The following is a 22,193-nucleotide window of genomic DNA, read 5'->3' as shown; positions in this document are numbered from 1 at the left end:
TCAGAAGTTCGAACGTGCACTGAAGACACATAACATGTATCAATAGGATATGTGCCCTGTAGTTGAAAAAGTGTCATTATGATCTCTTCAAGGGCAAAAAATTCCGGACTAGCCCCCTTTCGCAACTCCGCAGTGGACTGGCAAGGGGGATATGACCATGAGAAAATAAGTGAAAAACCAACGAAAGGATAATGTTCCAAGAGTAGGGGCGTGGAGTGTCAGAAGTTCGAACGTGTAGTGAAGCTAGAGACTCTGAAAACGCCCAGTCCAGTTAGAGTGGGAGTCAGGGAAGTCAGAAGGATTGCTGGTCAGATGACACTAGGGTAATATCAACATAGGCGTAAAATGGTATAACAGAAGTAGGATACGTTATGAGTATGAAAGTAGGAAAGAGAGTGAGTTACTGTGAACAGTTGAGTGATAGGGTTCTTTTCATCAGAATCGACTGCAAACTAACACCGACAACAATAATTCAGGCGTACATGTCGACGTCGCAAGCAGAGGATGAAGAGATAGGGAAAGTATATACGGGTATTGAACGGGTAATTCAATACGTAAAGGAAGGTGAAAATCTAATAGTCATTGGGCTTTGAAACGCGGTTGTGAGGGAAGCAACAGAAAAAATGGTTTAAGGGACAATATGGGCTTGAGAGTAGGAACGACAGAGGAGAAAGGCTAATTGAGTTCTGCAATAAATTTCAGATGGAAATAGCGAATACTCTCTTTATGAATCACTAGAAAAGGCGGTATATTTTGATAAGGCAGGGAGATACAGGAAGATTTCGGTTAGATTACTTCATGGTCAGGCAGGGATTCCGAAATCAATTACTGGATTGTAAGGTGCACCCAGGGGTGGTTTAGACTCAGATCGCAATTTGGTGATGATGAAGAGTAGGTTGAAGTTTAAGAGACTTTTCAGGAAGAATCAATGCTCAAAGAAGTGGGATACGGAAGAACTCAGAAATGAATAGATTAGTTTGAAATTCACTGAAGCTACGGATGCTGTGATAATGAATAGCTCAGTAGGCAGTTCAGTTGAAGAGAAATCGACATCTTTAATAAGAGCAATCACAGAGGTCGGAGAGAAAAATCAGGACACGTTCATAGGAATAGTATTCGACAATGTAAAATGGTGCAAGACGACCGAAATTCTGAGAAAAATAAGAGTAAGCTATAGGTAAAGACGAGTAATATAAAATACGTACAGGAATCAAGAGGGAACAATAAGGTTGTAAGACCAAGGAAGAAGTGTTCGAATTAAGTAGGTTGTAAGGCAGGTTCAAATGGCTCTGAGCACTATGGGATTTAACATCTGAAGTCATCAGTCCCCTAGAACTTAGAACTACTTAAACCTAACTATCCTAAGGACATCACACACATCCATGCTCGAGGCAGGATTCGAACCTGCGACCGTAGCGGTCACGCAGTTCCAGACTGAAGGGCCTAGAACCGCTCGGCCTCACCGGCCGGCTGTAAGGCGTGAGTACAGTCTTTCGCCTCTACTGTCAGTCTACACATCGAAGAAGCAATGAGGGAAATAAAAGAAAGAGTTAAGAGTGAGATTAAAGTCTAGAGCGAAATGATATCAATGATACGATTCGCAGATGACAATGTTATTCTCAGTTAAAGTGAAGAAAAATTAGAGGATCTCTTGTATGGAATCAATAGTCTAATGAGTACACAATATGGACTGCGAGTAAATCGAAGAAAGACGAAAGTAATGATAGATACCAGATATGAGAACAGCGTGAAACTTAGCATCAGAATTGGGGCTGACGAGGCAGACAAGTTAAAGACTTCTACTACCTAGACAGTAAAACAACCCATGCCGGACGGAGCAAGGGGGGCATAAAAAGCAGACCAGCACTGGCAAAAAGGGCATTCCTGGCCAAGAGAAGTCTGCTAGTGTCAAACATAGGACGTAACTTGAGGAAGAAATTTCTGTGAATGTACGTTTGGTGCACAGCATTGTATGGTAGTGACACATGGGCTATGGGAAAACCGAACATAAGAGAATCGAAGCATGTGCTACAGAAGAATGTTGAAAATTAGGTGGACTGATGAGGAGGTTCTCCGGAGAATCGGAGAGGAAAACAATGACAAGATTGAGGGGCAGGATGTTAGGACATCTGTTAAGACATGACGGAACAACTTCCATGGTACTAGAGGTAACTGTAGAGGGTAAAAGCTCTAAATGAAGACAGATATTGGAATATATACATCAACTAATTGAGAACATAGGTTGCCAAGTGGTACCTCTGAGATGAAGAGGTTGGCACAGGAGAGGAATTCGTGGTAGGCTGCATCCTACCAATCACAAGACTGATGACTCAAAAACATAAATAATAAATAAATAAAAATTAAAAAGACCTCTTTCTGAATGCAATATCACACTCGTTATAGAGATAGAGTCACATTTTGAAGCGGCGTATGTAGGGTGTGTATTGTATACAGTCACTGGGAATGTGAAATGAGTGAATAGTATAGCGCTAGCTTTATACATTATTAAGTAGCTTCTTTGTAAAACAGTACTGTACGCTGTGGATAAAGTGATTCAGGCAGCACTGTTTTAAACAGACTGTCATTGCATTCGGTACTGTGGAGGCTTCGATCTTCATTAGGCCATCCTAATACAGGTCTTTCGCGGTTTTCCTATACTACGTCAGACAAGTGGCAGGATGGTTCCTGTTACATGCAGGAACTTCGTAATTAGTTTTTTGATTGAGCAGTGTTCCTTGCAAAATTAAAGTTTCGCTTTAAAGAATATTCACAATAAAAGGACAGTTGTTTATTCAAATACTTATGAAGTCTGATTATTTATACACTCCTGGAAATTGAAATAAGAACACCGTGAATTCATTGTCCCAGGAAGGGGAAACTTTATTGACATATTCCTGGGGTCAGATACATCACATGATCACACTGACAGAACCACAGGCACAAATACACAGGCAACAGAGCATGCACAATGTCGGCACTAGTACAGTGTATATCCACCTTTCGCAGCAATGCAGGCTGCTATTCTCCCATGGAGACGATCGTAGAGATGCTGGATGTAGTCCTGTGGAACGGCTTGCCATGCCATTTCCACCTGGCGCCTCAGTTGGACCAGCGTTCGTGCTGGACGTGCAGACCGCGTGAGACGACGCTTCATCCAGTCCCAAACATGCTCAATGGGGGACAGATCCGGAGATCTTGCTGGCCAGGGTAGTTGACTTACACCTTCTAGAGCACGTTGGGTGGCACGGGATACATGCGGACGTGCATTGTCCTGTTGGAACAGCAAGTTCCCTTGCCGGTCTAGGAATGGTAGAACGATGGGTTCGATGACGGTTTGGATGTACCGTGCACTATTCAGTGTCCCCTCGACGATCACCAGTGGTGTACGGCCAGTGTAGGAGATCGCTCCCCACACCATGATGCCGGGTGTTGGCCCTGTGTGCCTCGGTCGTATGCAGTCCTGATTGTGGCGCTCACCTGCACGGCGCCAAACACGCATACGACCATCATTGGCACCAAGGCAGAAGCGACTCTCATCGCTGAAGACGACACGTCTCCATTCGTCCCTCCATTCACGCCTGTCGCGACACCACTGGAGGCGGGCTGCACGATGTTGGGGCGTGAGCGGAAGACGGCCTAACGGTGTGCGGGACCGTAGCCCAGCTTCATGGAGACGGTTGCGAATGGTCCTCGCCGATACCCCAGGAGCAACAGTGTCCCTAATTTGCTGGGAAGTGGCGGTGCGGTCCCCTACGGCACTGCGTAGGATCCTACGGTCTTGGCGTGCATCCGTGCGTCGCTGCGGTCCGGTCCCAGGTCGATGGGCACGTGCACCTTCCGCCGACCACTGGCGACAACATCGATGTACTGTGGAGACCTCACGCCCCACGTGTTGAGCAATTCGGCGGTACGTCCACCCGGCCTCCCGCATGCCCACTATACGCCCTCGCTCAAAGTCCGTCAACTGCACATACGGTTCACGTCCACGCTGTCGCGGCATGCTACCAGTGTTAAAGACTGCGATGGAGCTCCGTATGCCACGGCAAACTGGCTGACACTGACGGCGGCGGTGCACAAATGCTGCGCAGCTAGCGCCATTCGACGGCCAACACCGCGGTTCCTGGTGTGTCCGCTGTGCCGTGCGTGTGATCATTGCTTGTACAGCCCTCTCGCAGTGTCCGGAGCAAGTATGGTGGATCTGACACACCGGTGTCAATGTGTTCTTTTTTCCATTTCCAGGAGTGTAGATTCCTTTGCATCTATTTCTCTAATACCACACCTGATCGTGTATTGTCGACTTAGATAGCCTTTGCATATGAGGCTTGGTTCTGTTTTGTAATTAAATGCGAGGGTCGTTCAATGACTAACGCAACACATTTTTGCTGTGACAGTTTCGCTTGAAAAAATGTGGAATCTGTTGTGGTATATCGTGGAACGCTCCCGCTTCAGCTCCTATAGTTGGCGACGTTATTCGTAGCCTTCAAAATGACGTCTGAAAGAGGCGCGCTCCAGAGAGCTCTCACCGAGTTTCTTTTGGTGGAAAACCAGAGCGTCGCAGATATTCATAGGCTCTCGCGTAATGGCTACGAAGACCTGACAATGAACAAAATCGCGGTGAGTCGCAACGAGGTCGCGCAAACCTGTCGGGTCTCCCGCGTGTCAGCCGGCCGCACACCAGTTGTGACTTCTGCAATGTTAGAACGTGCGGACACTCTCATTCGAGTTGATCGACGGATCACAAAGAAACACCTCACTACTCTGCTGGACGTTGGTATTGGTGATACACTCGTCCACCTGTTGCGGTACACAAAGGTGCATGCTCACTGAGTTCCTCGCCGCCCAACAGAAGACCATAAAGAGTAATGGAGGAGCATCTGTGCGGAATTGCTTCCGCGTTACAAGGCTGATAGCCACAGTTTTTTGTCGAACAACGCCACAGATGATGAAAAATGGGTTCGTAACTTCGAAACGGGAATAAAAAGGCAATCTATCGAGAGGCGCCACGTCACCTCTCCTCCGACGGAAATGTTCAAAGCCGCATCCTCAGCCGGTTAAGTCACGGTGACAGTTTTCTGGGATTCTGAAGGGGTTGTTCTGTTTTATGTCCCTCCTCATGGTGCAACGATTAACTGTGAAATGTATTGTGCTACACCTCGTCGCCACAATAATGCAAATGAACTTCTCCTTGTCTGCGGTCTGAGGCGCCTTGCGGCTCCCCCGTCGGAGGTTCGAGTACTCTCTCGGACATGGGTGTCTGTGTTGATCTTAGCGTAAGTTAGTTTAAGTTAAATGAAGTAGTGTGTAAGCCTAGGGAAAGATGATCTCACCAGTTTGGTTCCATAGGAACTTACTAAAAATTTAAAAAGTAACTTCTCGTTTTTCATAACATTACAAGGCCTCACTCAAGTCTTCGCACCAAAGAGGAGCTTACAAAACGTCATTGGACTGCTCGTCCTCAGCCACCCTGCAGCCCGGATCTCTCACCTTTCGACGTCCATCTATTTGGCCAAATGAAGGATGCACTCCGCGGGAGGAAGTACATGAATGACTGGGAGGTAACTGATGCAGCAAGACGTTGACTCCAACATCGACCAACTAACTGACAGCATGAGGATGGAGTTACGGCGTCGCATTGAACGGAAATTATATTGAAAAATACTGTTTTCTCCAAATGAGCAGGAAATAATATGGTCTACTGGAAACCTGAATAAAACCAACCTGCTTGCAGAAAAAAAAGTGTTGAATCCCTTACTGAATTTCCCACGTAGTCTTAGCATATTGCCGGCCGTTGTGGCCGAGCGGCTCTAGGCGCATCAGTCCGGAACCACGCTGCTGCTACGGTCGCAGGTTCGAATCCTGCCTTGGGCATGGATGTGTGTGATGTCCTCAGGTTAGTTAGGTTTAAGTAGTTCTAAGTCTAGGTGACTGATGAGCTCAGGTGTTAAGTCCCGTAGTGCTTAGAGCCATTTGAACCACATTAGCAGATTCTTGATTGTTTTATTTCTGTGGATCATTTAAGCTTCTGTCGGCCGCGATAGCTGAATGGTCAGCGTGACGGACTGCCGTCCTAAGGGGCCTGGGTTCGATTCCCGGCTGGGTCGGGGATTTTCTCCGTTCAGGGACTGGGTGTTGTGTTGTCTTTATCCTCATTTCATCCCCATCCGGCGCGCAGGTCGCCCAATGTGGCGTCGAATGTAATAAGACCTGCACCAAGCCGGCCCGACCTGCCCCGTAAGAATCCTCCCGGCCAATGACGCCAAACGCTCATTTCATTTCCACTTAATCTTCTTGTAGCTAACTTGATTTGTTGACGTAAAGTGGACATAATGTGCTGTTCCAGTCACTTCTGTACCTAAGGTCCATCACCGTTCCCTTTGGAGCCCTACGTAATTCGGTGCTCTCCGATACACACGATCGAACAGTAGAGGAGTGGTACTCAAGCGTCAACTTTAGGTTACAATATCTCCGGATGTAATTAACATTTTACAATGCAACAAACGGCACAGATTACGTATTTGTTTATATGTTCAGATGTGCTAACAAAACTAACGGGGTTCCATTTAAAAAAACGTAGGTTTGTGTTAAAAAACATACTTCCGTACATTTTTTTATGGTTTGTATTAACCAATTACACTAGCCCCTCTCCTCACGTTCGGTCTGTTGAATCGATTCGTCAGTATTTGAAGTGGTTTACGAAATATACCCAGCGGTAACGTTAGGTGACTCGCCCTGTATAATGAGGTAAAAAGGTATTACAGTTTTCTTTAATAACAATCCCTCTTGCTCACAGGTACAGTCAACAAAGCATCTGGCTCGTGTTCATTTATTAGATTTGTAATTCTGGTTTCTATGTGCAATTATAGTATTTCGCCGGCCGGGGTGGCCGAGCGGTTCTAGGCGCTACAGTCTGGAACCGCGCGACCGCTACGGTCGCAGGTTCGAATCCTGCCTCGGGCATGGATGTGTGTGATGTCCTTAGGTTAGTTAGGTTTAAGTAGTTCTAAGTTCTTGGGGACTGATGACCTTAGAAGTTAAGCCCCATAGTGCTCAGAGCCATTTGAACCATTTTTTAATAGTATTTCTGGTTTTTCAATTAGTTCATTGTAAAAGGTGTTTAAAATATTTTGTCGTATTGAGAAAGAACCGAGCCAGATACATGTACGTTGAGTCACACTACCACACACAGAACAGTTACACTTGTGCTTTGTTGTTTCGTAGCTTTTATAGTTGCAGGGAACTTAATTAATCAATTGTGTTAATGGAAATTCCTTGTCATTCTTTATTTTTATTTTATGCAGTCAGATTGTGTGCTAGTAATAGTCAGGGCCAACCGGTTAGGAGACTTCGTAACCGGTCACACAGCTAGTAAAATTATTGCATTTATTCATTAATATTAGTCTTTTCTTTTTAATTAAGCCCCCTTGCAAGGTCATTCCAGGATATAAATTCTTACAGGGGAGGAAGTGAATCATACGTGCACCAAGAGACGTACACATTCCGATGGTAACGTTATTGCGCTACGATGAGATTGATCTGTGGTTCCTGTGACTCTATTGTTGTTTTGCGACTGTTTGCTGATTGTTTACTAACTGTCGAACATCAAAATTTTACAAAGAAGTTGTACTTTTTACCTAATTTGAATCGTGCACTGCTAACTGAAGAACGATAATGATGATTTCAACTTGATATCATGGTCCACAAAATTTTCCCTAGTATGTCAGCACCTTTGCACATATCTGGACTGGTGTTGAGGCAAGGAGCACACGAACTATCCTAAAATCCAGTACTAAGTTCCCCATTCCCGTACGGTGCATTGACCGACCTATATCATGCCCAATTATAGCTCTTCAGCGCCTCAGTAGTGGGCAGAGATAACTAATCACAATATTCTGGATGAAATATTATGCATTTTATAAGCAGTTGTAGATAAAATGCTATAACTCACCGCGGGAATAAAGTATCCCTTCAACGTAGTGTCCTGCGTCGCTCTATGAGGAATTGAGATTGGCGTGAGAGTGCAAAGCCTAAGCGACTCTCGTATGCTGGCCTCAAAATACGGCGTCCTGTGGAGGAAACAACATTAAAAATTAAGTATATCTATATACGTTACATAACAGTACCTAGAAAATCATAGGTCATGGTTACAGAACCTAGTGATAGTTAAGTTGTTTTTATAATGTAGATTATAAACGTGTAAATTTGACTGGCAAATAATTTATATATATATATATATATATATATATATATATATATATATATATATATATATCGCTCTGGTCTTCTACATTCCTCGCGGCGTACTCGGTTACCGTTAAATTTCGAACTGTGTGGGGACAGGATCATTGAATTCACTCGTGCAAGACACATTTGCAGTATAATTAAATCCATCTTTAGTGATCGTAATTAGTAAGAACAGTACAGTGAAGATTCCGGTAACATCAGTTGATTTCTTGTACGCGAAAGGGCGTAAACAAGTAAGTTGTTATGTTGCAAATATGTCTCCTGGATTCTCCCCCAAGGCGAACATATCCACAGAGCCATCAGTCGACGAACCACTGACAGAAGGCGAAGAGTGCTGACGCAGCTCTGGAGAATCAAAGTCACATGACAGATCAAATCAGTAACACTCTGGTGAACTCTACTCTTTGATCGCCTGTCCGATATTTGTAAACCTTCAGCAATAGCATGAGAGAAAACGCTGCAGGAGACCTCAAATAAAGTACAATATTTTCCTCAATGAGGTGTTGTGGTGCGATGGAATCGTGTATCGGATACATTCAGACATTTAGTCAAGTGTCGACAGGGGGTACGTGGTTTCTACGACATCAGCAGCCAGTCATATTACTGCTGCATTACGCGATACCACTATCACGCCAAGCGACAGAGGACTGTGCAGTTGTATGCAACGTAGAAACGTCTCAGGACTTTCACCAAACGTACAGCAGGACTACATTCAAAACCAAACCAGTCCTACAGATTTCTCCATTTCCTTTCTTTTTTTTTTTTGTGTGTAAAAGCTAGCTATAATAATAAATCATTAGCATGTTCACTAACATTAGCTGTATGCATGATCATTCAGTAGCGATGCCTCCAGCAGGGAAACCAAGGATAGGTTTTCGTAGGCTGGGACATAGCTGTGTGTTGATAATAAGAGTAGTAGGTATTATGCCGCATCTAAGAATTGCACAACCAGTCCAGTGCAAGACTTGATATACCGGGTGAAAACTGAATAAATCACGGAATAATGTAGATAGAGAGGTACAAATTAACACACATGCTTGGAATGACATGGGATTTTATTAGAACAAAAAAAATGCAAAAGTTCACAAAATTTCCGAGAGATGGCGCTTCATCTGATCAGAATAGCAATAATTAGCATAACAAAGTAAGACAAAGCAAAGATGATGTTCTTTACAGGAAATGTTCAATATGCCCACCATCATTCCTCAACAATAGCTGCAGTCGAGGAATAATGTTGTGAAAAGCACTGTAAAGCATGTCCGAAGTTATGGTGAGGCATTGGCGTCGGATGTTGTCTTTCAGCATCCCTACAGATGTCGGTCGATCACGATACATTTGCAACTACAGGTAGCCCCAAAGCCAATAATCGCACGGACTGAGGTCTAGGGACCTGGGAGGCCAAGCATGACGAAAGTGGCGGCTGAGCACACGATCATCTCCAAATGACGCGCATCTGTCGGACATTTTGTGAACTTTGTTTTTTTTTTATTCTAATAAAACCCCATGTCATTCCAAGCATGTGTGTCAATTTTTACCTCTCTATCTACATTATCCCGTGGTTTATTAAGTTTTCAGATTTATACTTACTTTTTGATCACTTGGTAGTTCAGAGGCATCAAGATCCGGCTGCTATGGTTTGGTACCCCTCCCCGTTCCTCAGACTATCTTCCATAATTTTTACTTAAACTGTTGTTTTTGGTTACACGAGCAGCCGGACGATCCATTGTCGCCACAAATTAAGACCCCATTGGGCGTTCAGGTGAAATGATTCTCTTAGACAGACGATTAACTATTGATGAAGTGACACATCGTCTGCAAATTAATCACGGTTCTGCCTACGAAATCATCCACAGCAGACTTGGGTTTCATAAAGTTTGTGCAAGATGGGTCCCAAAAGAACTCATACAGTTGCATAAAGAAACGCGCTTGGACATCTGCAAAGTACATTTCTATCGCTATTGTAACGAAAGGGACAAGTTCTTATACATGATCATTACCGGTGACGAAACATGGATCCATCATTACGAGCCGGAGAGTAGCGGCAGAGTATGGAATGGAAACATCAAAATTCGCCATGCAAGAAAAAGTTCAAGACCCAACCACCGGCAAGAAAAATGATGCTTACCGTTTTTTGGGACGCACAAGGTCAGGAACATTATGGGGAAAGGGGCACAACAATAAACAGCGTACGTTACAGTGGATTGCTTACTTCCAGGCTAAAGCCCGAAATTCGAAGCAAACGCCGATGATTGCTGTCAAAAGGTGTTGCACGACAATGCCCGTCCATATACTGCTGCCCACACTGCTGAAACGCTCCAGAAACTCAAATTTAGAGCACTGGATCATCCTCCATATAGTCCCGATCTTGCCCCTCCTGACTATTACTTGTTTGGTCCACTCAAACAGGCATTATGGGGCCGTCGATTTGCCTCGGACGAAGCATTAAAAGAAGCGGTGCATTCCTGGCTCGCAGCTCAGCCGAGAACCTTCTTTTGTGAGGGCATCAGGAAGCTTGTACAACAATGGACCAAGTGCGTTGATACGCAAGGAGACTATATGGAAAAATGATGTTCTTGTAAGTTTCCTATTTCATTACAATAAAATTTTGTAACTAGTTTGCGGATAATAATTGACTTACCCTCGTAATTCAGTTTCCAACTAGAATTGGTTAGCTTTATTGTCAAACAAACTGCCGTCTAAAAAATAGTGATGCACACAGAAGGGGAGCAGAAAATGAACATCACCTGTTGAGAGAGTATGTCAGTCGAATCAAATTTACGAAGAACCTGGCACTATGAGCTCCGGCGTGGATGCAGTCACTGATTCGGTTTGGAAGGTTGTCCAAGCTGTCGCACCCGTTCCAAGGCTAAGCTGACAAACAGCTGTTGTAAGTGGTGCTTTTCATTATGCATACCGGCACTGAGACGAAGGCGCCAGAGCCTTTCCCACGAACGTTCTAGCGGGGACTGGTGTCGGAATCTCACTGCTAATGGAGCACCCCACGTCTGTGTACCAGCACTGTGCTGTTGAAAAACAGCGCTGCGATCCTGTCGCATAACAGATAAGATATAAGGATACAAGATGTCCGTCACGTACCATTGTGCTGTCAGTTACCCTCAGTCATTACCTGAAGCCATACCCGACGGCTCCCCACACCATGAAGCAAAGAGTTTAAAACCGCTGTACCTCTATAAAACACTGCTGGCTGAACTGGACCCCTTCCCGCTAAAGATGGTCATCCGTGACAGTGCAGCACCATGATTCATGACTGAACACAGAGTGACGACATTCATCAGCATTCCATCCTTGTCGGATCCGGCACCACTCCAGAAACAGCCGTTTGTATTATGATCTTGACGATGGCCTGCTTAAGGGATGATAATCCCCTAATTCGAAGTCTGCTGCTAGTCTCTGACCAACGCTGCGAGATGACACGGTTTGTTAAAAGTAACCAAATATTTGTTCTCAGATGGCAGGTGCACGTGTGAAGGGGATACGACGTGTTTGTTGCACAACAGGGCGATCTTCCCTTTTGGCGGTCAGATGTGGCCCGCCGCCTTGACAATTATGACCTCACATTCCTATGCAGTTCAGCACTGAACCATTGTCACATCCAAACGCCCCACATATCTGAATATTGCACGATTCGACCGTCCAGTCACTGGAGACCCACAACTAGGCCACATTCAAATTCTGGAGGCTGCTCATAATGTTGTTTCAAACGAGTACGTGGCATCTCCGAGTCCTTCACAGTGATGACTCAACAGCTGTCGCTGATAGCGTCTCTTACATTCTCTAACAAGGCCTGGTGACGACACTATACATGAACAACACCAATGCAGGCTGGTGCCACGGTGTGAACCTGTATGATGTTACTTTTCCATCCGACAATGGTGCCTCACTTTTTTGTCAGGCAACGTAAGACAAATCAGAATCAGATAAGACAGGCCACCCAAAACATATCTGGATAGAATAAACAAATCATTCCATTTGATATGCCTACAAAGTGTTACACCTAGGTATTTGTATGAGCTGGTCGATTCCAACTGTGACACTTTTATATTACAGTCATAGGATACTACGGTTTTTCGTTTCGTGAAGGGCACAATTTTACATTTCTGAACATTTAAATCAAGTTGACAATCTTTGCGCCACTTTGAAATCTTATCAATATCTGCCGGAATATTTATGCAGCTTCTTTAAGACAGTACCGCTTTATAGAGAACTGCATGTCCCTCAGAATTCTGTGGTTACTATTAATATTGTCCGTAAGGTCATTAATACTCAGCATGAACAACAAGGGTCCCAACATACTTCCATTATGAAATTAACGTCTACATTTGACGATGGCTCTCCACTCCTATAAGACAGAAGTGATTTCTGGCGTTCCCCAAGGTAGTGTTATAAGCCGTTTGCTGTTTCTTATCTATACAGACGATTTGAGAGACAATCTGAGCAGCCGTCTTAGGCTGTTTCCAGATGACGCTGACATTTATCGATCAGTAAAGTCATCAAGTCGGTCGCAGTAGCCGAGCGGTTCTAGGCGCTTCAGTCTGTGACCGCGCTTCCGCTACGGTCGCAGGTTCGAATCCTTCCTCGGGCATGGATGTATGTGATGTCCTTATGTTAGATAGTTTTAAGTAGTTCTAAGTTCTAGGGGACTGATGACCTCAGATGTTAAATCCCATAGTGTCAGAGCCATTTTTTGCAAGTCATCAAAAGACCAAAACAAATTGCAAAACGATTTATAGAAGTTTAATAATTTTTTTATAATGTGGGGCCACAGTCATAATATATTTCTTTAAAGTCAGTACCGCCATTAGACTGTTTTTTTTTTATTTGCAGTGTTACATTTACACGATCATGATTTCGGCTTAAAATGCCATTATCAAGTGTTTTAATGTTATACAGTGCCTAAGATGGCACACTGTCGTATTTAAAAGTCAAGATGGTATACTCACTGATAAAACATAGCAGTAGGATTTTACCAGAAATATTAACCCTTAGACAATGTGTCTAATAGTGTATTTTAAATACGACAGTATGCCATCTTAGGCACTGTATAACATTAAAACACTTCATAATGGCATTTTAAGCCGAAATCATGATCGTGTAAATGCAACACGGCAAACAAAAAAAAACAACAGTCTAATGGCGGTACTGACTTTAAAGATTTATAGAAGATATGTATGGTGCGAAAATTGGCAGTTGACCCTAAATAACGAAAAGGAATCCATTACAATTCGGTTACACAATAAATCAGTCAAATCTCAAGTCAGTAAATTCAACTAAATACCAAGGAATTACAATTGCGAACAACTTAAATTGGAAAAAACACATAGATAATGTGGGGAAGACTAACCAAAGATTGCGTTTTATTGGTAGGACACTTACAAAACGTAACAGATCTACTAAGGAGACTGCTTACACTACGCTTGTCCGTCCTCTTTTAGAGTACTCCTGCGTCGTGTGGGATCCTTACCAGACAGGATTGACGGAGTACATCGATAAAGTTCAAAGTAGGGCAGCCCGTTTTGTATTATCGCGAAATAGGGCAGAGAGTGACACTGACAAGATACATTATTTGGTATGGACATCATTAAAACAAAGGCGTTTTTTGTTGCGGAGCGATATTTTCACGAAATTCCAGTCACATACTTCCTCCTTTGAATGCGAAAATATTTTGTTGACGCCGAGCTACATAGGAAGACGAGATCACCATGAAAAATAGGGAAAATCAGAGAAAGATATAGGTGTTCTTTCTTTCAGCGAGCTATACGAGACTGGAATAATAGAGAATTGAGAAGGTGGTTCTATGAATCATGTGCCAGACACTTAAATATGATTTGCAGTGTATCCATGTAAATATAGATGTAGATGTATCATCTGCGCTTTCTTACAAGTATTGGTCACTGTTTTTTGTCACAGGGATTTATGACTGAGTGCAGTTAGAACAGGGGCTAAAGCAGCGGCAAACTTGGTGCAGAATCTGGTAGGGATTCCATCGGGCCATGGTTCTTTGTCCATTTTGAATTATTTCAACTCTTTCTCAACACCACTAACTCTGACACTTATTTCAGGATCTTTCTTTGTAAAGGAACATTTGAAAACGAAGTTAAGCATTTCAGCTTCTGTTTTACTACCCTCAGTGTCAGTTCCTATCTCAATCGCACGTGACTGGACTAACTCTTGTGCCACTGACAGCCTTTACACAGTACCAGAATTTCTTTGGGTTTTGTGAAAGATAATTTGACAGCATTCTGCTATGGTTCATTGAAGGTTTTCGAATCCCTCTCTTGATAGCCAAACACATTCAGCATCTCTCTGTGTGTAGCACTATGATTTGTTCAAAAATGTTCAAATGTGTGTGAAATCTTATGGGACTTAATTACTAAGGTCATCATCCCCTAAGCTTACACACTACTTAACCTAAATTATCCTAAGGACAAACACACACACCCATGCCCGAGGGAGGACTCGAACCTTCGCCGGGATCAGTCGCACAGTCCATGACTGCAGCGCCCAAGACCGCTCAGCTAATCCCGCGCGCCTGTGATTTGTTTTAGACCTATTCTGCTGTAATAGCTGTTTCTTTAGAAATTTCTTTACGGTGACTGTTTACCCCGGAGGGTTCCTCCCATTATGAACTGTCCTACTGGGTACATATCCATTGAGCTCATGGTCAACTACTCTTTCAAACTTAAGCCATAGATCCTCCATGTGCTCCTGTACTGTGTGGTGAGTTTCAAGTTCCTCATTAACATATGAGTCTACTGCTTTTGGTTCATTGGTTGATTCGGGGGAGGGGACCAAACACCAAGGTCATCGGTCTCATCGGATTGGGGAAGCACGGGGAAGGAAGTCGGCCGTGCCCCTTTTTCAGGGATCATCCCGGCATTTGCCTGAAGTAATTTAGGGAAATCACGGAAAACTTAAATCAGGATGGCCGGATGTAGGTTTGAACCGTAGTCCTCCAGAATCCAAGTTCAATGTGCTAACCACTGCACCCTCTCGTTCGGTCTACCGCTTTTCCTATCTAGTTTACTGAACACAGATATCTTTCTACATGTTTTAGCTGCCATCTGTAGTTTGGTAATCCTTGTTGTCACAACCGCGCGATGGTCACTGATGTCAATTTTAACGTGAGGTCAGGTCTATTTGTTGCCATTCGAATATCTAATATATTTCCATCATGACCGGAGTTTCGAACCAGCTGTTCTAGGTAGTTTCACAGGATCTCTTGTCACGCACACCACTAACAAAACTGTAATTTTCCCAATTGATTGATGGATGATTTAAGTCTGGCCGCGCGGAGTGGCCGCGCGGTTTGAGACGCCGTACAACGGATTGCGCGGCCCCTCCTGCCGGAGGTTCGAGTCCTCCCTCGGGCATGGGTGTGTGTGTTGTTCCTAGCACATGTTAGTTTAAGTAGTGTGTAGGTCTAGGGTCCGATGACCTCAGTAGTTTGGTCCCTTAGGTATTCACACACATCTGAATATTTTTAAGTCTCCACCGAAGATGATAGTATTATTGGGGAACTTACGTAAAAGTGAACTGAGGTTTTCTCTAAAATTTTCGGTTACAGATGAGTCTGGTGGGCGATAGAAGGATCTGATTACCATTTCATGGCCGTACCCACCCAAACAATCTCACATGCAACTTCAATTTCTATCTCGATAGATCTGAGTTTTCTTTTACTCCAAGAAATACACCACATCCATTTCCAGTTAGCCTATACTACCCATATACACATAAATTTTTCGCAAAAATTTCACTAGTACTAAATTCATGTTTCAACCAGCTTTCTGTACCTAGCATTTTGCGAGTTTCACTACCTTTTAGGAGTGTTTCAAACTCTGACACTTTGTTGCAGATGTGTCGGCAGTTAACTACTTGAATTGTAATACTCTCACCTGTGGGAGGCAGTCATTTTGCATCTTATACTTGTGTATTCTACAGATGTCGTTATCTGTAGTGGATGGACAATCGACTATCCTAAACCTGCTACCTGGGTAGCAGCCTGTGACGTATAGGCACACTTCACCCATTTACCAGTTTAGGTGGACCCACAACTTTCAACCCTATGGCGCAAGTCCAGGAAGTCACAGCCTAGCTTGTCACAAAAAGACTCGAAGTTTCTGGTTCAGCCCATCCTTTCTACTTAGAATCGGGGGGCCACGATCGGTTTCGATAAAAATGCTGCAAACTACGAGTTCAGTTGAAACTCTGCGTAAGGCTGGTCCTCTCAACCTTCTCTGCTAATCGCTCAAATGATCCATGTATGACGTCAGAGCCCAGCCGACCGGCATTGTTTGTTCCAACTTGTGCTACAATTTGCATTTGGCTACACCCTGTTACCTCTGCCGGAACAGTTTCTGAGACATGCGCATTGAGTGCACCTGGTGTTCTTCCCTGCTCTATCTGCCATTTCCCTAACGGGTACCATAATTCGTCACATATTTAAACTGCCGATGTTTACCAGACTCCTACCGTTTTGTGCTTGCCTCCTCTTGACACAGGATAAAACAGGTTTCTTCAACAGGTGAAATGGGTTCCATAGACTCTCTTTCAATTTCAAAGAAAAACAGCATCTCGAACTTGTTGGTTAGTGCGATCATCAGTCTGAGTCCATCCTTGTTCCTGCCCCCATCACATATAAAAAAGTCTTTAAGACATTCTCATACCGGTATGTAGATCAAAAGTTTGCCCAGTCAAGCCGCTGGGTTGCCAAGCAGGAAAGTTAGAAGCAATGTTAGCGTTTTACATCCACCAATGTGGAGATTATTAAAGACTGATTAGAAACTTGGTGTGTACATTGGTAGTGAAAGAAATACGTATTTTCCTTTCTGATGGAACCGCCCAGGAATATGCATTAAACGAAATGCGAGTAGTAGCCTAAGTCTTTGTGTCAACGACGGAATTTGAACTTCCACTCTTTACGAACGCAAGTCTAGTGACTTAAGCGCCGTATAACCTCGCTCCATCCATCGCAAGGGGCTTTATGGATTGTCACTAGTAAGCATACCGCATCGGATTTTTTTTTTTTTTTTTTTTTTTTTTGTAACGTCTTTTCAAATCAATGCCAGATGCGTACAAGCAATCGGACCCAAATCAGCGACCGTTTCTATCGAAATAATTTCAGGTTTCAACAGCTCGGCAAAAAACACACACTTTGACACCACTTAGGTCTAGTTTTAAAGAGAAAGATGAAAAATCAAGTCAGGAACACGTTGGTCTTCGTGGCGGCCCGAAGTCGCTAACTGCGGACCCACGAAGTGAACACACGATTTTCGACTTTACGGATTCGACACATGTTCGCCAAGGAAACCAAATATCTGAGACTATTGCACGATTCGAGTGAATCAAGTGTTGTATCAAGTTTACAAAACCTGTATCTCAATCCCTGCGCTCCCAAACGAGCGTCCACTGATTTAACAACAGCGCCATTTCGCTATTAAGTCAACATCGTGCGATAATTCGAAACCATCGGAAAGGTCCGGAAAAATACTTCATCATGGACCATTGCTGGCAATTCCTGTAGTAACTTTCATTAATTCATGTATGCTATATACGACTTAATTTTCATAAAAATAACTGTGGCATTCACTGACGTTGCCACTTGTTTTACAACTAAGAAGAAATAAGTGAAATTTGTCTTTATTTCCTACCGCAAAGAAACTGCATTGTCGCTTAGGTTTCCTGTTTAGAGTTCCTAATCTGTCGATACGTCTGTTGCTCAAGGTAGTTCCTCATTTAACTATATGTCATAGCGAAGTGTTTGTTACAAACTTGCCACAGTTGCAGTACATACATTTTAGAGACTAGTTTCAAACCGACTGGTTGGCGCTAGTGTCTTCCCTCAAATTCAAGGTCGTGTCTGCGGACAACGGGCGCGACGCGCTTTAAGTAAGAAGGCATCAAGTCACCTTTACTAATAATTACAGTCAATGAAATGAGTGACAATAACAAAATACACAGTTGTTACACAAATCCAAAGTGTTTTGCGTGCGTACGTATGCTCATCAACAAAACATTTACATACTTAGAATCATTTGAGCAAAATTGGTTAGCCTGTTCGTATTGTCACTTAATTAATACAAGTGACAATAACACAGTTGTAATAAAATCAGCATCTCACAGCACCAAATTATTGAAAACATTTTGCCATGCGCGACCAAATTAGGATCGACATAACTTAGAATCACTTTAGTTTTCCATCCACTTCGTGCGATCCAGTTTTATTACAAAGGACAAAACACAGGAATACATATACTTGGGGATTTTACTTTATCTACATCTACATGGATACTCTGAAAATCACATTTAAGTGCCTGGAAGAGGGTTCATCGAACCACCATCACAATTCTCTATTATTCCAATCTCGTATAGCGCGCGGAAAGACGAACACCTATATCTTTCCGTACGAGCTCTGATTTATCTTATTTTATCGTGGTGATCGTTCCCCCCTATGTACCTCGGCGTCAACAATATATTTTTGCATTCGAAGGAGAAAGTTGGTGATTGGAATTTCGTGAGGAGATTCCCTCATAACGAAAAACGCCTTTGTTCTAATGGTTTCCAGCCCAAATCCTGTATCATTTCTGTGACACTCTCTTACATATTTCGCGATAATACAAAACGTGCTGCCTTTCTTTGAACTTTTTCGATGTACTCCGTCAGTCCTATCTGGTAAGGATCCCACACCGCGCAGCAGTATTGTAAAAGAGAACAGACAAGCGTAGCGTAGGTAGTCTCCTTAGTAGGTGTGTTACATTTTCTAAGTGTCCTGCCAATAAAACGCAGTTTTTGGTTAGCCTCCCCACAACATTTTCTTCGTGTTCCTTCCACTTTAAGTTGTTCGTAATAGTAATATCTAGGTATTTAGTGGAATTTACGGCTTTTAGATTTGACACTCAACCGCTGTCTCGTTCAGTGTGGTGTGCGACTGGCTTCCTGTCGCTAACAACCCAATTCCACCACCCTCTGTAGTGGCAGTCCACCCTCAGTCATTACATGGTCGTTTCAACGTACAGAGCGAACGCGATATCCACAGAGAAAATTTCGCAGGTCGTTCAGGGATATTCTAGTTTTTGTGCCATCATGACAGTGAAAAAGGCTGTAATGTACCATTACCATTTTCTTGCCGACGCCTATGCACAGATTCATAGGTGTAAAATTTGTAAATTTGTGGTAAGATCTTATGGGACCAAAGTGCTTAGGTCATCGGTCCCTAGGCTTACACACTACGTAATCTAACTAAAACTACATCTACATTTATACTCCGCAAGCCACCCAACGGTGTGTGGCGGAGGGCACTTTACATGCCACTGTCATTACCTCCCTTTCCTGTTCCAGTGGCGTATGGTTCACCGGAAGAACGACTGCCGGAAAGCCTCCGTGCGCGCTCGAATCTCTCTAATTTTACATTCGTGATTTCCTCGCGAGGTATAAGTAGGGGGAAGCAATATATTCGATACCTCATCCAGAAACGCACCCTCTCGAAACCTTCTGCCACTTCAGTTTGCTAAACATCTCCATAACTCTATCATCCTTACCAAATAATCTTGTGACGAAACACGCCGCTCTTCTTTAGATCTTCTCTATACCCTCCGTCAACCTGACCTGGTACGGATCCCACACTGATGAGCAATACTCAAGTATAGGTCGAACGAGTGTTTTGTAAGCCACCTCCTTTGTTGATGGACTACATTTTCTAAGAATTCTCCCAATGAATCTCAACCTGGCACCCGCCTTACCAACAATTAATTTTATGTGATCATTCCACTTCAACTCGTTCCGTACGCATACTCCCAGATATTTTACAGAAGCAACTGCTACCAATGTTTGTTCCGCTATCATATAATCATACAATAAAGGATCCTTCTTTCTATGTATTCGCAATACATTACATTTGTCTATGTTAAGGGTGAGTTGCCACTCCCTGCACCAAGTGCCTATCCGCTGCAGATCTTCCTGCAATTTTCTAATGCTGCAACTTCTCTGTATACTACAGCATCATCCGCGAAAAGCCGCATGGAACTTCCGACACTATCTAGTAGGTCATTTATATATATTGTGAAAAGCAATGGTCCCATAACACTCCCCTTTGGCATGACAGAGGTTACTTTAACGTCTATAGACGTCTCTCTATTGAGAACAACATGCTGTGTTCTGTTTGCTAAAAACTCTTCAATCGAGCCACACAGCTGGTCTGATATTCCGTAGGCTCTTACTTTGTTTATGAAGCGACAGTGCGGAACTGTATCGAACGCCTTCCGGAAGTCAAGGAAAATGGCGTCTGCCTGGGAGCTGGGAGCCTGTATCTAATATTTTCTGGGGCTCATGAACAAATAAAGCGAGTTGGGTCTTATACGATCTCTGTTTCCGGAATCCGTGTTGATTCCTACAGAGTAGATTCTGGGTTTCCAGAAATGACATGACACGCGAGCAAAAAACATGTTCTAAAATTCTACAACAGATCGATGTCAGAGATATAAGCCTATAGTTTTGCGCATCTGCTCAACGACCCTTCTTGAAAACTGGAACTACCTGTGCTCTTTTCCAATCATTTGGAACCTTCCGTTCCTCTAGAGACTTGCGGTACACGGCTGTTAGAAGGGGGGCAAGTACTTTCGCGTACTCTCTGTAGAATCGAATTGGTAGCCCGCTATAACTTACGCTATGGACACACCCATGCCCGAGAGAGGACTCAAACTTCCGAAGGGGGGAGCAGCGCTAACCGTGACAAGACGCCTGAGACAGCGCGGGTACCCCGTGCGGCCCAAAAGTGCTGTGATTCGGCTGCTGTCACTGCGGTAACAGCTCAGCATAGCGTTGTTGTGCCATTCTTCTAATGCATTCAGTGACCGATACACAGGGAACGTATCGTCCAACTCTTTATCTGTAAATCCATCTTTGACCGAACCGAGCAGTACTCGGTACATGGCTGAGAGCATCTGTTGTCAATAGATATATTGTGAGTGAATGGAATGTCTTCAAACGAGGCATTTTCAGTTTTGTGCAGATCTTTCTATTGGAATACAGACACAAAGATAAATGGAGTAAGAAAGCAAACTAAATGCAATTACTCTGTAACAAGGCATCTCTTACACTAAAGTACATAGAAAATATCCCTGAATAGCCTAATACATTTTGTCGACGCAGTTCGCTTTCACCCTGCACAGTTCGCTATTTCATTGGCGTAGTTCTCTCCATGTTTCAAGTAATACTCGACTTGAACGAAATATATGACAGTATCCAATATGCTCGGAAGCTTGCAGCTTCCGCTGTCGCAAGAAGGAAATATCTCTTGTAACGGGTACTACTATTGATATGTCACTTAGTAAATCGTACCCCCTACACGGTGCTGGTTCTCTGGAACTGTTGCAGCTGAGCGTGCCTATTTCCAGTATGGCCACAGTCTTGCTAGTAATGTTCAATAATGCCAAAACGTACCAGTCCTGCATCAGTATGCCAGAAGGGGATCATTGTTCGTGATGCCGGTAGAATGGACTTCTACAGATGCATTGCACCAAAATTATTCAAATAGTTGCTAAAGTAAAGAGTTAAAAGTTTTGAACCATTATGTCCATTGCTACCGTTTATTCGCGGAAGGTGCACGCAATTATATGTGAAGCCAGTAGAGGAAACAGTACCACCCGTGTTGTAGTAGTTGTCGTGGGACTAGGGCCTCCCGTCGGGTAGACCGTTTGCCGGATGCAAGTCTTTCGATTTGGCGCCACTTCGGCGACTTGCGTGTCAAACGATCACGGAAAACGTTACTATTTCAATAGTATTGAAATTCTACCATAGACATTTATAACCTGAAAGATTAATTCGGAAGAGCAATGCAGGAAGAGCAAACTTCGGTGTGAAAGTGGAATACCGTAAAATGCTAATAACATCACATGTGGGTCTCGGCAAAGACAATAAATTAAGTAAAATGAAGTTGG

General features: G+C 43.6%; 1 protein-coding gene across 1 annotated transcript in view; it reads right to left on the bottom strand.

The window, feature by feature from the left end:
- The window catches only part of LOC126484842 (probable cytochrome P450 304a1), a 101,590-nt gene that overhangs the window by 24,590 nt on the left and 54,807 nt on the right, over positions 1 to 22,193 (bottom strand). The window contains exon 7 of the mRNA XM_050108437.1: positions 7,946 to 8,063. Within this exon, the coding sequence (XP_049964394.1) occupies positions 7,946 to 8,063 (118 nt within the window). The remainder of the gene's footprint in view (positions 1 to 7,945; positions 8,064 to 22,193) is intronic.

Source organism: Schistocerca serialis, chromosome 6, assembly GCF_023864345.2.
Source record: "Schistocerca serialis cubense isolate TAMUIC-IGC-003099 chromosome 6, iqSchSeri2.2, whole genome shotgun sequence".
Lineage (NCBI taxonomy): Eukaryota > Metazoa > Arthropoda > Insecta > Orthoptera > Acrididae > Schistocerca > Schistocerca serialis.
Note: the sequence above shows the minus strand (reverse complement) of the source record. Positions and strands in the feature narration are given on the sequence as shown.